General features: G+C 48.9%; 1 protein-coding gene across 1 annotated transcript; it reads left to right on the forward strand.

The window, feature by feature from the left end:
- The first annotated feature begins 10586 nt into the window (after positions 1-10586).
- LOC133905212 (protein CURLY FLAG LEAF 1-like) lies at positions 10587-12196 on the forward strand. Its single transcript, XM_062346945.1, has 2 exons — positions 10587-11048; positions 11617-12196. The coding sequence occupies exons 1-2, from the start codon at positions 10773-10775 to the stop codon at positions 11971-11973; spliced, it is 633 nt and encodes a 210-aa protein (XP_062202929.1). The 5' UTR covers positions 10587-10772; the 3' UTR covers positions 11974-12196.
- Positions 12197-12952: the final 756 nt, after the last annotated feature.

A 12952-nucleotide genomic window follows, 5' to 3' on the forward strand; every position in this document is an offset into this window, starting at 1 on the left:
CTTGGATATTCTGGAAAGCTTACGATGAGCCCTTTCCAATGAATATGAACTCGACCAAATATTCCTTATAGTTTAGTAAGAGTCAAAAGAATAAGGTGTTGTGTCACTGTTTTGAACCCTGCCGGGTTTTGTAGTCGTGTCGGAGTCGAAGTCCAGGTTGTGCACGCCTCTCTCCACGGCTGCACAACCCTAGGTCGACCTCCTCACGCTCCCTATATATACACAGTAGCCATCATAGTTTATGCTTGGGTTTAGATTAGATTATTCTGTTAATACAATTTATTCATTTATCGGTTTGTTGAACCCTAAACTCGAGTGCTTCATTGGTAATTAGCAATATTTAGATTACATCTACCTGTCTTGCTTGTGTTCTTGATTTGCTTGCAGGAAAAGCCTTCTTAGCGAGGTCAACCGTGTCTTGGCACGGTTGATAACCACGGAGTAGTGGTGTAGTGGTTGCGAGATTTCTTGATATGTTCTGATCGGAGCCTTTGGATCATCAACGTCGAAAGTCCACCAATCGACTTATCATATTACCTTCAGAAGATAGGGCAAATGCGCATCAGGAGGTTTAAGTGTCCTGAGAGAGAAAACAGGGTACGAGAGAGAGAGAGAGATTGCCGTTGGATCCGAAGGACTCTTGGTTCCTTCTGTGCGCCCCCTCGGGTTTTGAGCGGTTTGAATGCCGCGCTGGTTGGGGCACCACTGAGTTCTTTTAAAGGACGTGTGTTTGATGGCCTTTCAACCACCCCCTCGCCTTCCTTCTTACCTTCAGGCCTTTAGTGCCTAGAGTTCATTCGTCTCTATCCCGTCTCACGTTCTGCTCTTTAGCGTAGGCAGGCCCTGAGGCCATGGCGTACTCCCCTCCTTCATAGCTGGAGGGGTCGATGATCTTGGATGACTCGATGAAGGCAGGATCGCCTCTGGCTTCGGATCTGCTTGTCATGGTGCTTTCACAAGCGGCATTTGTCACCGGTGCGCTTGCGAGGTCAAAGCCGATGCTCGCAAGATTGGAGCCAGCGACCATCAAGCTTATGCCCTTCCAAAGAAGGCCACCTTTTGTTGGTCCGTTTTTCTCTCCCTCTTAGGAAGATCCCTTGGCTGAGGTCATCGATATTTTCAATGATGAGGAGAGGATCGATTGAGACCTTCTGGAGAAGGAGATTGATGAAGAGGAAGAGTCAAAGATGAAGCTGAAGGGAGGTCTTTAGGGTGTGCCGGGGCTGGTCATCAGCTCCAACAGGGCTTTTGCGTTGGCCACCTTCCCTGGCCCTTATGCAGGTCGTCGTCCGATCCCTGGAGTGGTGAACTACCATTCTAGGAAGGAGTATAAGAGGTTCCTTAACTCGTTCAGAGGCAGATAGAGGTGAGAGTCCGGTGGACTCTTTCTGTCAACTTCACGCTAGTCACTTGAGTCACGGAGGATACGGCAGGCATATAGCAGGATAGTTAGCCCGATTGGATGTAACTAGTTGGCTTGTAACCTATCCTCTTTATGAATGGAAAATGCTGGGGTTTTACAACACCCATATTTGTTCCAGCCCCCTCCCAGGGCCTCGCTAATGGCCAGAGGACCAAATAGGAGTCCTACGGTTTTTTGGACCGATTGGCTCATACCATTATTTAGAGTTTTTGGAAAAGCATCCCAGTGTTGATGCGACAAGTTGGCTCTGATTGTCCCATCCTGCTTGCTAGATAGGTTCTTGGGGCGTAGAACGGATCATAGCTCAACAAGTCCGTCGGTGGCAACCAACACTCAGCCCGAGTGAGAACTTGTGGCCTTGTGGTCACTATTTTCGACCACTCGTACCCCGATCATTGCACGTTCATACAGGATGGGGCTTTGCACTGTTCTGGGGTCTCTGGTCGCCTTGTTTTTGGGCACCCTGGTCACCAGGTTCCGTAATGGCTATCAAGTGTGGTCACGTGCTGTGGTCAGAGAACCAATCTGTCAGGAGCCCATCGCTGGTCGTGAAGTCTTGCAAAATAGGGAGTTTGGTTTTTTGAATTTGAGAACTTACAGGTCATATTTTATGCTTGTCTAGAAGGTCCTACAAAATAGAGAAACATGCCCATTTTTGAGCGACCCTACACATAGAACTTGTGTAATAGGGCGATGTTCTAGGAGATGCGTAATTCACGGCCGTCCTCCATGGCTAACTTGATCGCATCAGGTTGGGTGACATCGACCACTTTGTAGGGCCCCTCCCACTTGGGGAGAGTTTATTCTGACCAGCCTTATTCTGAATTTGCCTAAGGACGAGGTCGTCTGTGACCAGTTTTCGTTCTCACACCTTCCGGTCATGGTAGCGTCTGAGGCTCTGCTGATATCGGGTAGCTCGAATTAGAGCACGATCACGAAACTCTTTGATCAGGTTTGTGTCATCCTATCGTCATGCCACCTGGTCGTTGTCTGAGTAGTTGCTGACTCAAGGCGACTGGAGGGCGATTTCTGAGGGGAGCATTGCTTCGTCAAAAACCAAGAAGAAAAGGGTTTTGGTTGTAGCCCGGCTGGGAGCCATTCACCGTGACCAGAGTACTATAGAGAATTCGTCTACCCAACATCTTGAATAGCTTTTAAGCCGATCAAAGACCCAGGTTTTGATCCCTTGTAGTATCATCCCATTTGCCCTTTTGACATGTCCGTTACTTTGGGGGTGAGCCACAGACGCGTAGCAAACCTTGGTCCCGATTTCTTTGTAGTAGTCTTGGAAAGCACTACAGGCGAACTGAGTTTCATTGTCCATGATTATGCGGTTTGGACTTCAAAACCGCACTGCTTGCCCTCATATGAACTTAATCGTTGTCGTGGCGGTGATCTTCCTAATGGGTTCGGCCTCGATCCACTTAGTGAACTTGTCTATGGCCACGGACAGAAATTCAAAATTGTTTTGGGCTTTGGGGAACGGTCCCACGATATCAAGCCCCCAGACAGCAGAAAGCCAAGTGAGTGGTATTATTTGTAGTGTCTGGGCAGATAGGTTGGTATTTTGGTCATGGTATTGACACGACTTGCACTGTTTCACCAGCTTGTAGGCATCCTGGAGGTCAGTAGGCCAATAGAATCCGTGCCAGAACGCTTTTCTCACCAGGGTCCGGTATGAAGCGTGGCTACCACATATGCCTCCATGGATATCAAAGAGCATTGTACTCCCCTCTTTCAAAGTGATGCATTTCAGTAAAAGGTTATTGCTCTCTCAGTGGTAGAGGTGTCCCTCTACCAGGGAGTATCTGCGGGCTTGCCGCAAGACCTTTTCTGCCGACACATCCTCGTCAGGGACTGCTCAATTGTGAAGGTAGCCCAAGATCTGATCTATCCAGGTCATACCCGAATCGAGCAGGGTGATCACGTGATGGTCGCCCGAGGTCAATAGCACCGAAGGAGGTGTTGCCTTGGGTACTATGTTTTCGAGCGGAGTATCCCCTTCACCATGGCCTGAGACCATAGTAGATGATCGTGAGAGTCTTTCTTCAAAGACTCTAACTGGGATAGGTTCACGAGAAGAAGCTAGATGGGCCAGCTCATCGACTACAAAGTTGTCCTTGCAAGTGACGTGCTTGACCTCAAAGCTGATGAAGTGTCACTTTAGTCTTCTCACTTCAGTGAGGTATGCTGTCATTGTCGGGTCAGAGCACTGAAACTCCTCTTACACCTGGTTCACGACTAGTAGCGAGTCTCCTATTGCTAACAGTCATTTAATCCTAAGTGTGAAGACTGCTCACATTCCAGACAAGAGGCCCTCATATTTAGCAGTATTATTAGTGGCTAGAAAATATAAAAGAACTGCGTACCTGAGGATGTCGACAGTAGATCAGGTCAAAACCACTCCTACCCTAGCTCCCTTTAGTGTGAATGACCCGTCGAAGTGCATGGCCGATGCTCGTCTGTCTCTGGTCGTTGTACCTGCTCGGGCTCGAAGGACGACCACTCGGCTACAAAATTGGCCAGCGCCTGGGACTTGATTGAAGTTCAGAGGATGAAATGGAGATCGAATCCCCATATCTCTACTACCCACTTTGCTGTTCTTCTTGTCGCATCTCTATTATGTAGAATTTCCCTAATTCAGAACGAGGAAATAACCTTAATTTTGTGAGCCTGAAAGTAGTGTATGAGCTTGCGAGAGGCTATCAGGATGGCGTATAGCAGTTTCTGAGTCTGTGGGTATGGAGCCTTAGTGTTTTGCAGGACCTCACTGATGAAATATATTGGTCACTTGTGGCCTTCCCATTTGATGACCAGGACCGCACTTGCGACCCGTGGTGTTGTGGCAACATAGAGCAAGAGCTCCTTGTCGGGTCAAGACACGGTTACTATGGGAGGGGAGGAGAGGTACCTTTTGAGCTCTTGGAATGCTGCTTCTGCCTCCAGTCTCCACTGGAAATGCTCATTTTTCTTTAGGATCTTGAAGAGTTGTAGTCCCTTCTCCCTTAGCCATGAGATGAACATGCTCGGAGCAGCAATGCATCATGTTAGCTTCTGAACCTCCTTTAACATGGTTGGGGATCGCATCTGGTCAATGGCCCTAATCTTGTTAGGGTTCACCTCTATCCCTCGATGAGACATGAAGAATCTGAGCAATTTATCCGATGGAACCCCGAACGTACACTTCTCCGGGTTTAGCTTCATGCGGTACTTATGGAGATTGTCAAATGTTTCATGGAAATCTGCGATCAGGTCTGTCTTGGTCTTGCTCTTGAAAACCACATCGCCTATGTATGCCTCGATGTTTCTTCTAAGCTATGGTCGGAGAACGAGTTGAATACACCGTTGGCAAGTGACGCATGCACTATTTAAGCCAAAAGGCATTTTTACATAGCAAAAGACCCCAAAGGGTGTAAAAAAGCTATTTTTCTCATCTTTCCTATACATACTAATCTGATGGTACCCTGATCGAGAATCTAAGAAATAGAATAGATTGCTACCGGCAGTTGAATCAACTAGCTGATTGATTCGGAGAAGTGGGAAAAGATCTTTTGGGCATGCCTTGTTGAGGTCAGTGAAGTCGACACACATTCTCCACTTACCATTGTGCTTCCGGACCATGACTAGGTTAGCCAGCCATTCTAGGTACTGCACCTCCCGGATGAAGCCTGCTTCCAGAAGCTTGTCGATCTCCTAACGAAATGCTTCCTTCTGGTCGGCCACGAACCAATGCGCCTTCTGCTTTATTAGTCATGCATCTGGTTGCATAGACAACTTGTTCGGGATCACATCCCTGGGGACTCCAGGCATATCAGACGGACTCCATGAAAAGACATCCGCATTCGCCCGGAGGAAGGTGATGAGCGCGAGTTCCTATTTGGGGTCCAGCTCTGCCCCTATCTGGACCGACTTGGTCGATTGGTGTTGTCCAGACTCACTGCCTTGAGCCAATCATTTGGGCTGGCGATGACATGGACATTTACCGGCAGCCCGTTGGGTTCAACGATTACGGGCTACGACCGGGAGTCAATTTGACCATGTTGAGGCTCTCTTGTCACAGTGCAGAGCTGTTTTGGCGTTGCCAGCAACGGTGATGGCACCTATTGGCCAAGGGATTTTGATTGCCTAGTATGCATAGTGGGAAATGGCCATAACTAGTCCATCGCTGGTCATCTGAGGATCGCATTATACGTAGTCCCGAAGTCTACCATATCAAAAAGGACCTTATTGGTTCTGAAGTTGTCCGGTGAGCCGAATGTGACGGACAGCTCAATTTGCCCTAGCGGCTTGGTCGAGGAGCCCGAGGTGATCCTAAAAAAAGGTGCCGATGGCTTCAACAAGCTTCTCGGAATCTACAAGGCATCCAGTGCATCGGCGAAGAGGAGGTTAATCGAGCTTCCTTCGTCGACGAGTATGCGACCCAGCCGGATGATCTGCACTGTGGGTACAACCACGATGGGGTAGTGACTATGGCGTCTGACGCACATGGGGTGGTCGGCCTAGCTAAAAGTGAACAAGACCTCCGATCACTTCAGGTGCGGGCTCGGGTCTGATGCGGTTGCCCACACCTCTCGAACCATTGACTTGTATTCCCTATTAGAGGAATATATTGCGGCACCTCCGAAAATGTCATGGACCATGTGATCGGCCTGCTGGTATCCCAGTGTCGAATGGTCGGGGGTGGCCCCATCCTTATCGTCATCGCCATGCTTGTGCTTGTGCTCTCTAAGCTCCTGGTCGATGATGCCTTGCACGACCTTGCACTCAGTCAGGTCTTGGGCATCTGTACGATGGATCGGGCAGACCAAGACCCTTTTTCCTCTCTTTCTTTTCGAAGCACCAACGTGTTACGCTGGTTTGCTCAACCGCCAAGACCTTGGGAGGTCCAACCTTGTGCTTGCTCTTTTTATCCTTCCGGTCGATCCCTTTAGAAGGGGCGGGCCAGTTGAACATAGGTCGCGACCTAGCATTGATCTGTCACTCTGGGCCTTAGCGGCCAATGCGCACTTTTCCGCAAGCTCGAAGAGCTCGGTTGTGCTTCGGATTACCCGGGTGGCCAACTTCTCAACTATTTTCTGGTCTTTGACCCCCCGCTTGAACGCTATGATCATAGATTCTCCCGTGATCCTTAGAATGGTGTTCCGGCATTTAGTGAAACACCAGATGAAGTCTCACAACAACTCACCTTGTCGCTATCGGACCTAATATAGGTCATCCTCAACTCTTGGTCAGGTGTAGGTCCCCTGGAAGTTGGCGATAAACTGGTTGCACAGGTCCTCCAAGGAGTGAACTGACCAGCGGGGGAGGTTCATCAACCAAGACTAGGCGGAATCAGTCAGGGAAGTAGTTGGCCATGACCTTCCCATGGCCTCCCGCAGCCTACACTATAGTGGTATAGATCTGCAGGAACTCTTTCAGGTTAGTCAAGCTGTCATACTTCTCGGTTATGATCAGTTGAAACTTGTTCGACCAGCACACTTCCCGTAACCTGGCAGATAGGGCATTACACCCTATCCCGTAACGGGAAGCCACTTGTTGTTGGATGGCGACGCGCACCTGGTGAGAGAGAAGGTGGTCTTAGGGTCCCGGTGACGCGGTGGAGCCATCTGATGCCTCCCTACAGGGGGAAGGTGTGCAGTAGGGCAGCTTGCCCCTTTCCTGCTCCTGTGGAGCCTTGCCCTCCTGCTCGCTAGTGGCCACGCTTTGGATCACAAAACGGAGGTCACGTTGGCGTAGAGAGTTATGCAGATAAGAGGATTGGTTGTCCTGACATGGCGGTGGTCCACTGGTTCTTCCTATGGTTGGGGGAGCATGGGACCTATTCCATCGTGGGCCCTACCGTGATCGTTGGAGATTTTGACCCTCACCGAACCTTGCGATGGGTGAGGTAAACTTTGACGTGGACTGGTGTCGGGCGATCTCGACCAGGAGAGCGAGATCACACAGCCATGGTGCCACAGGCGAGCCCTGTAGTACAGGTACCGGTGGGTGGATGAGGAGGACCGGCAGGTTCTGTAGGTTATGCACCGATGTCATGGTCTCATAGTCTAGACGCTAGGCGCGGAGCAGCGATAAGTCACAAGGAGGGGAGCCCCAGCGTTTGGGGTGGCGTGATGGCATAGGCGACGACGCCACCATAGACTGCACCCTGTGTAGGGGCTCCTCATGATGGCGCTGGGGATGTAGGGGCTATCTTGAAGCACCTGCCTATCCAGCGCTAGGCTGGTTTCCCTCTAGCTGTAAAGCCAGGGGTTCGCCAACGGCGTTTGAGGTTTGGGGGCCTCCAGCGCCCCCTACTGCAAGGTCCACCATGCAGACTTTGCGTTGGGTCTCTGAGCTCCCAGACTCCAGCTTGGTGTCTCATGCCTGGAGCACACTGGATTCATCTGGGTGGTACCCCATGATGAACACCTCGCGGCGACCGGGGTCCTCGGCATGGGACTCAGCGGTTGCCGTGGATTCGTCCATGGGTGGCCTGGTCAAGTTTTTTCAAACTTGCTGAAATGATGAAACGTGCACTCCTACCTAGCGTGTCAAATGTTGAGGGTCAATATCTGATAATGATTCCAGGGTATGCTGGACAGTGGGTGTATGAACGATGTTTCAGGAACTAGATGTGTGTGCAGGTGGTGAACTCAAGGAGAAAGAAAGTTATAGAGGTTCGGGTCTCCGGAGGATAATAGCCATACGTCTTGTGTGTTATGTTAATCTCAGTTTATTACAAATAATGTTCTAGCTGGTTGCCAGACTTGATCCCTCTCTCATACAAACGGGGTCCTCATCCCTTTATACAGTAGGGAGGATAAGAACTTACATGTAGGTCCAAACAGAAAACCTCTGTTCATCCTAATATCTAACACAAACCATCATTACGGAGGACAAGGCATTCCTACTTGCTCTGAAGGCTCCGTATATCCTGTTGTCGTGCGCTGTCGTGCTAGCCTACAAAGTCCCACTCCATAACATTCAATGCTACGGGACAGGATAATTCCCTTCTATGTCATCCCCGTCCACTTGCCTAGTTAGGCTACTGATGACATCCCATCCGTCATGCGCCGCCGTGCCTGTCTGCAACGCTTCGTCCCGCAACATTTAATGCTACGGGACGGGACAATGCCCCTCTACGTTGTCCATGACTTCATCCACTGGAGCTGATGCCTAGGGAAGGAAAACACTTGAGTGGATGTTAATAAATGTGCTTTGGACAAGTTGTGTCAAATCTGGCCCTGCGACTAGTGGGGCTGGTCACGTGTTTATGCGATGGTGTAGGGAGACTAGTTGTGTAGGCGTTATACTTGTCGCTGGAGCCATATCCTGGTCACATGATCGACCAGTTTTTAGGAAATATACACCTCTAGTCATTAAGTCTTCGGCAGGGCCCGTTAGCCAGGGTATCCCTTTACTCGATACACCAACACCTATGTTCATGGTCATCTCATAGACAGTGATCTTGCCGAGTACTTGACTTGGAGTCATCTTCTTGATGTCATTATTATCATAGATGATAGAGACTATCAACTTGTACTTCGGAAGAAGAGCTTGAAGTATTCTTCTCACCACTTGATCATTGTCAATTGGAGTCAAACCTAGCCCATTTATCGCATTGACAAGAATATTCAAACATGAGTATGTGTCATTAGCACTTTCATGTGAAAATTGTTTGATGTTATTTAGCTTAGTAATAAAGACATGATATTTCTCATTGTGCACATCCTTTGTGTCTTCATATATTTCAATGAGACTATTCCAAATATCATGTGTATTGGTGAGAAAATAAACATGATTAAATACATCAACATTTAAATATGATAAAATGATACTCTTCGCTAATGCATCTAATTGCCTCTCCTTGTTGATGATGCGAGATCTCATTCCTTCCTCGATGACTCTCCAAATATCTAGACCCTTGGCATGCAAATAACAAGACATTAGAATTTTCCAATAGGGAAAATTTATGCTATGAAAAAGTGAAGCACTATAGGTATCCATCCCAACCCCAGACGTCGTAACTCTAGGATGTTAAGCCTATCAACAGCACAAAGCTCTGATACCAATTATGAGGAACAGTGACATTCTAAGACGAGGGGGTGAATTAGGACACTTAGAAACCTAAAATAAATTGGATCAAAAACTTCACAAGATAAACCTATATCAATTTTTATCTAAATATGCTCTAGGTTTATCTAGTATGTCTACTCTACCGCTCAAGAGGATTACAACCTACTCTAGCAAGGTAAATTGCAAGTATGTAAATGCAAAAACATAAATACACCAGAGCATTTTACACAGAGAGCCTAACCATTCAGTGAGTTGAACCTTCTCTCTTTTTTTTCTTGGAAATGCTTCGATGCAACTATCTCTGTGATCATCGGACTATCCGGTGAGTTGATCTTCATTCTTTAATATTTGCAGTCGCCTCTGCAAAAAAATGCTCCAGTGTGCACAAATCAAGCACCAGACCTTTCGGTGGGTTGATCTTCAGTCTTCTGTACTTGTTTTCTTTTCTATAAGAAATGTTCCGGTGTTACCCTATGCAGATCACTGAACTATCCAGTGAGGTACTCAGTCTTCTCTCCCTTTATCAGAAATACTCCAGTGAGTCGACACACAGGGTACCGGACTATCTGGTGAGGCTATCAGCCCTATGCACAATACTCTGGTGAGTACAAACTTCTCTACACCAGACCGTTCGATGAGGCAAATTCTCCTAGGACTTCTTCAATTCAATCAAGTTTTGTTTCAATTATGATAACTTCTTAATGTATTACATTCATAAGATCTATTAATATATATTCTTATCAAACATGTTAATCTCAATAACTATACAATCATTAATCACTAAAATTACAATCATAACTTAATAAAACTATTTTCGGTACGCTTAGCAAATTTACAAGGCAAGCAAGCAAGGGCAAGGTTACGCAGTACGTCCTAGATTTTGTGGTGGCTCTCTCTGGGCTGGCTGCTGTGGCATTATGACGTGTACAGTCCGGGCATGTAGAGCGAGCGAGCGAGCCTTAAATGGGGAGGAGGTGGAGAGATTTGAATCATTTAAGGTCACTCTACTTGTCATCTTCAATGCCCGGCCTGCCCTCTCCTTGATGGGGATTGGATGAAGGCCATTTAAGAACCCCTTCTTTAGTGTCTACGCCCTCCCCTGCATGACCCCATCAATCAAAAGCCCATTGCATTGTATTGCATTACAGTACTAGTCGAAGAAGAAGAAGAGAAGCAAGCAGCTACTCTCTCTCCTTCACTCACTGAACTCTCCTACTCCTCCTCTTCGTCACATCCTCACTCCCTAGAACCACATAAATAGGGCGGTGGTATCACAAGCCAGCCGGCCAAGATGACCACTGAATTCCTCAGGGTGAAGAAGTTTCATCAGGAGGGGAGCTTGAGGAAGAGGATGGAGCTGCAGCCGGAGCTGTCGCTCGGGCCGACGTGTTCGGCGGCCGCGCCGGGTTTCGCCACGGCCAAGAGCTCGTCGTCCGAGTCGGACGGCAGCTCCCGGAAGAGGAGGAAGCACCACGCCTGGGAGGAGCCTCCCGTGTCGCACGCGAGCCTGGAGCTCCAGCTGAACGATCCTCTGCCCCTGGACTGGGAGCAGTGCCTTGACCTCCAAGTGAGTACTCCTCCCTCTCCTCCATATCACCCATGTTTGCATACACAAGTTACTTGTGAATGATATTACCAGATGCATCGCATACCATGCTCTCTTTTTCTCTCTCCAGTTCATGCCTCTCATGAGCTAAATCTACGGTCGGTAATTATCTCACGATGCATGTCGCGTGTTCATGTGTATGTGTATCTAACATCACGACACGTGTTGATAACTAAAGCTAGATAGTAACAGAAAAAAGTTAATTGATGGTCCACAGCTCCTATTCCTAGAAGTGTCCTGCCACTGCCGTGGCGCGTACGTGAAAACTGACGCGACATCGGGCTGGCAGAAATAGCAGAGCAACTAGCTAGACAAGTGCACCCACATGGCCATTGGCGGCAACGCATGCAACGTGCATGCGCTTGTGGTGGTCGCCCCTACTATTTCCGAAGCTCACGAGTCACGAGCTAGATCGATCTTTGCATCGCGGCACCACTTGGTGCAAACGATGAATGAATGATGCTGTCATGATTGCCTCATCATTATTTGTAATGCCTTCTGATGCTATCTTGTGGTTGTTTGGGCGCAGTCTGGAAGGATGTATTACCTAAACAGGAAGACCCTGAAGAAGAGCTGGATCAGGCCCAGGGAGCAGAGCGTGAACCTGGACCTCAACATCTCGACGACCGCAGTCGACAGCAGCACCACCCGCGCTGGTGGCCCCGACGAGGACGAGCCAAAGAAGTCAGGCACCATGAGATCCGGCGGCAACATGGTGGCCGTGCCGTGCGCCAACTGCCACCTCCTCGTCATGTTCTGCAAGTCCTCCCCCTCCTGCCCCAACTGCAGGTTCGTGCAGCCGCTGGCGCCAGCGACGCCGCAGCCAGTGCCTCATCGCAGGCTCGACGCAGTCAAGCCGCTGGAGACCCTGAGGCTTCTCCACTAGGCGCATGCATGTACGCCGCCACATACTCAATCGGCAGCCAGCGGATGATTGTAGGAAGAAACACTAGTAGTAGTGCATGGGTTAGTACTTCTTAGTACCTGGGGAGGAGGGACTATGTTAGTTGGCCGTGGTGCCTTGACATAAAATGGTAAGGTGAGTTGCAAGTAAAACTATATAAATGTATCAATCAATCAATCAGTTAATTAATAGTAATGGTGATGTATGTGCTAGCTAGAGATGGATGTACATGCGTCAGTGCACTCGCCGTTGCGGTGTGCAGCTGCGAGCTTCAATTCGCTGTTGCGGTGTGCAGCTGCGAGCTTACCTGCTGCTGCACTGCGAGCTTCAATGAAACTGAGGCAATCAGGCAGTGAATGTGTCGTCCTTTCTGCCTAGGCTTCTTCCCTATTGAAGAAGGCAGGTAGTTGTATGCCTTGCCCGTCGGTTCCACCATAAAGGCTTTTGACTGCCAGCATCGATCACTCGAAAACGTACACTGTTAAGGCGGTAGATTTGGGAGCATGAATGACGCACACCTACTCGATCTCCTTGCATGGTTGCGCGCACACACACATTCTATTCTATTCTATTCCCTTCCCCCTGTCTCCTATCCCCAAAACACATACATGGGGTTAAGCACTGGCTGGAGTGAATAATAACCTGAGTGCTACAGAGGGGCTGGGGCTGGGGACTCTCGCAGCTGGTCACGAAAGGTGGAGGATCCTAGGTAGGGGGGAGGTGGATCATGGTCATGGATGCAAGTGCAAACTGCAAAGCTACCACACAGCACCCTCTACAACAGCCAGCAGGGTGCAGAAACACCTCCCCATGCTGATCTCTACCACCTGATAACACCAAATACACTTCCCCACGCAATGTGTCCAGTCCAATCTGCATGTGCTTGTGGCACCATGCATGCCCATCAGCCTTTGCTTGCTGCCTCCCATCCCAGGGGCCAGGACGTGCTCTGCTCTTTCAT

The sequence above is a fragment of the Phragmites australis genome, chromosome 22 (assembly GCF_958298935.1).
Source record: "Phragmites australis chromosome 22, lpPhrAust1.1, whole genome shotgun sequence".
NCBI lineage: Eukaryota > Viridiplantae > Streptophyta > Magnoliopsida > Poales > Poaceae > Phragmites > Phragmites australis.

Excerpts from the sequence above, each read along its gene's own strand:
- LOC133905212 (XM_062346945.1), top strand. The coding sequence starts at position 10,773 with ATGACCACTGAATTCCTCAGGGTGAAGAAGTTTCATCAGGAGGGGAGC. Across the intron at positions 11,049-11,616 it reads AGCAGTGCCTTGACCTCCAA|TCTGGAAGGATGTATTACCT; the intron begins GTGAGTACTCCT and ends GTTTGGGCGCAG.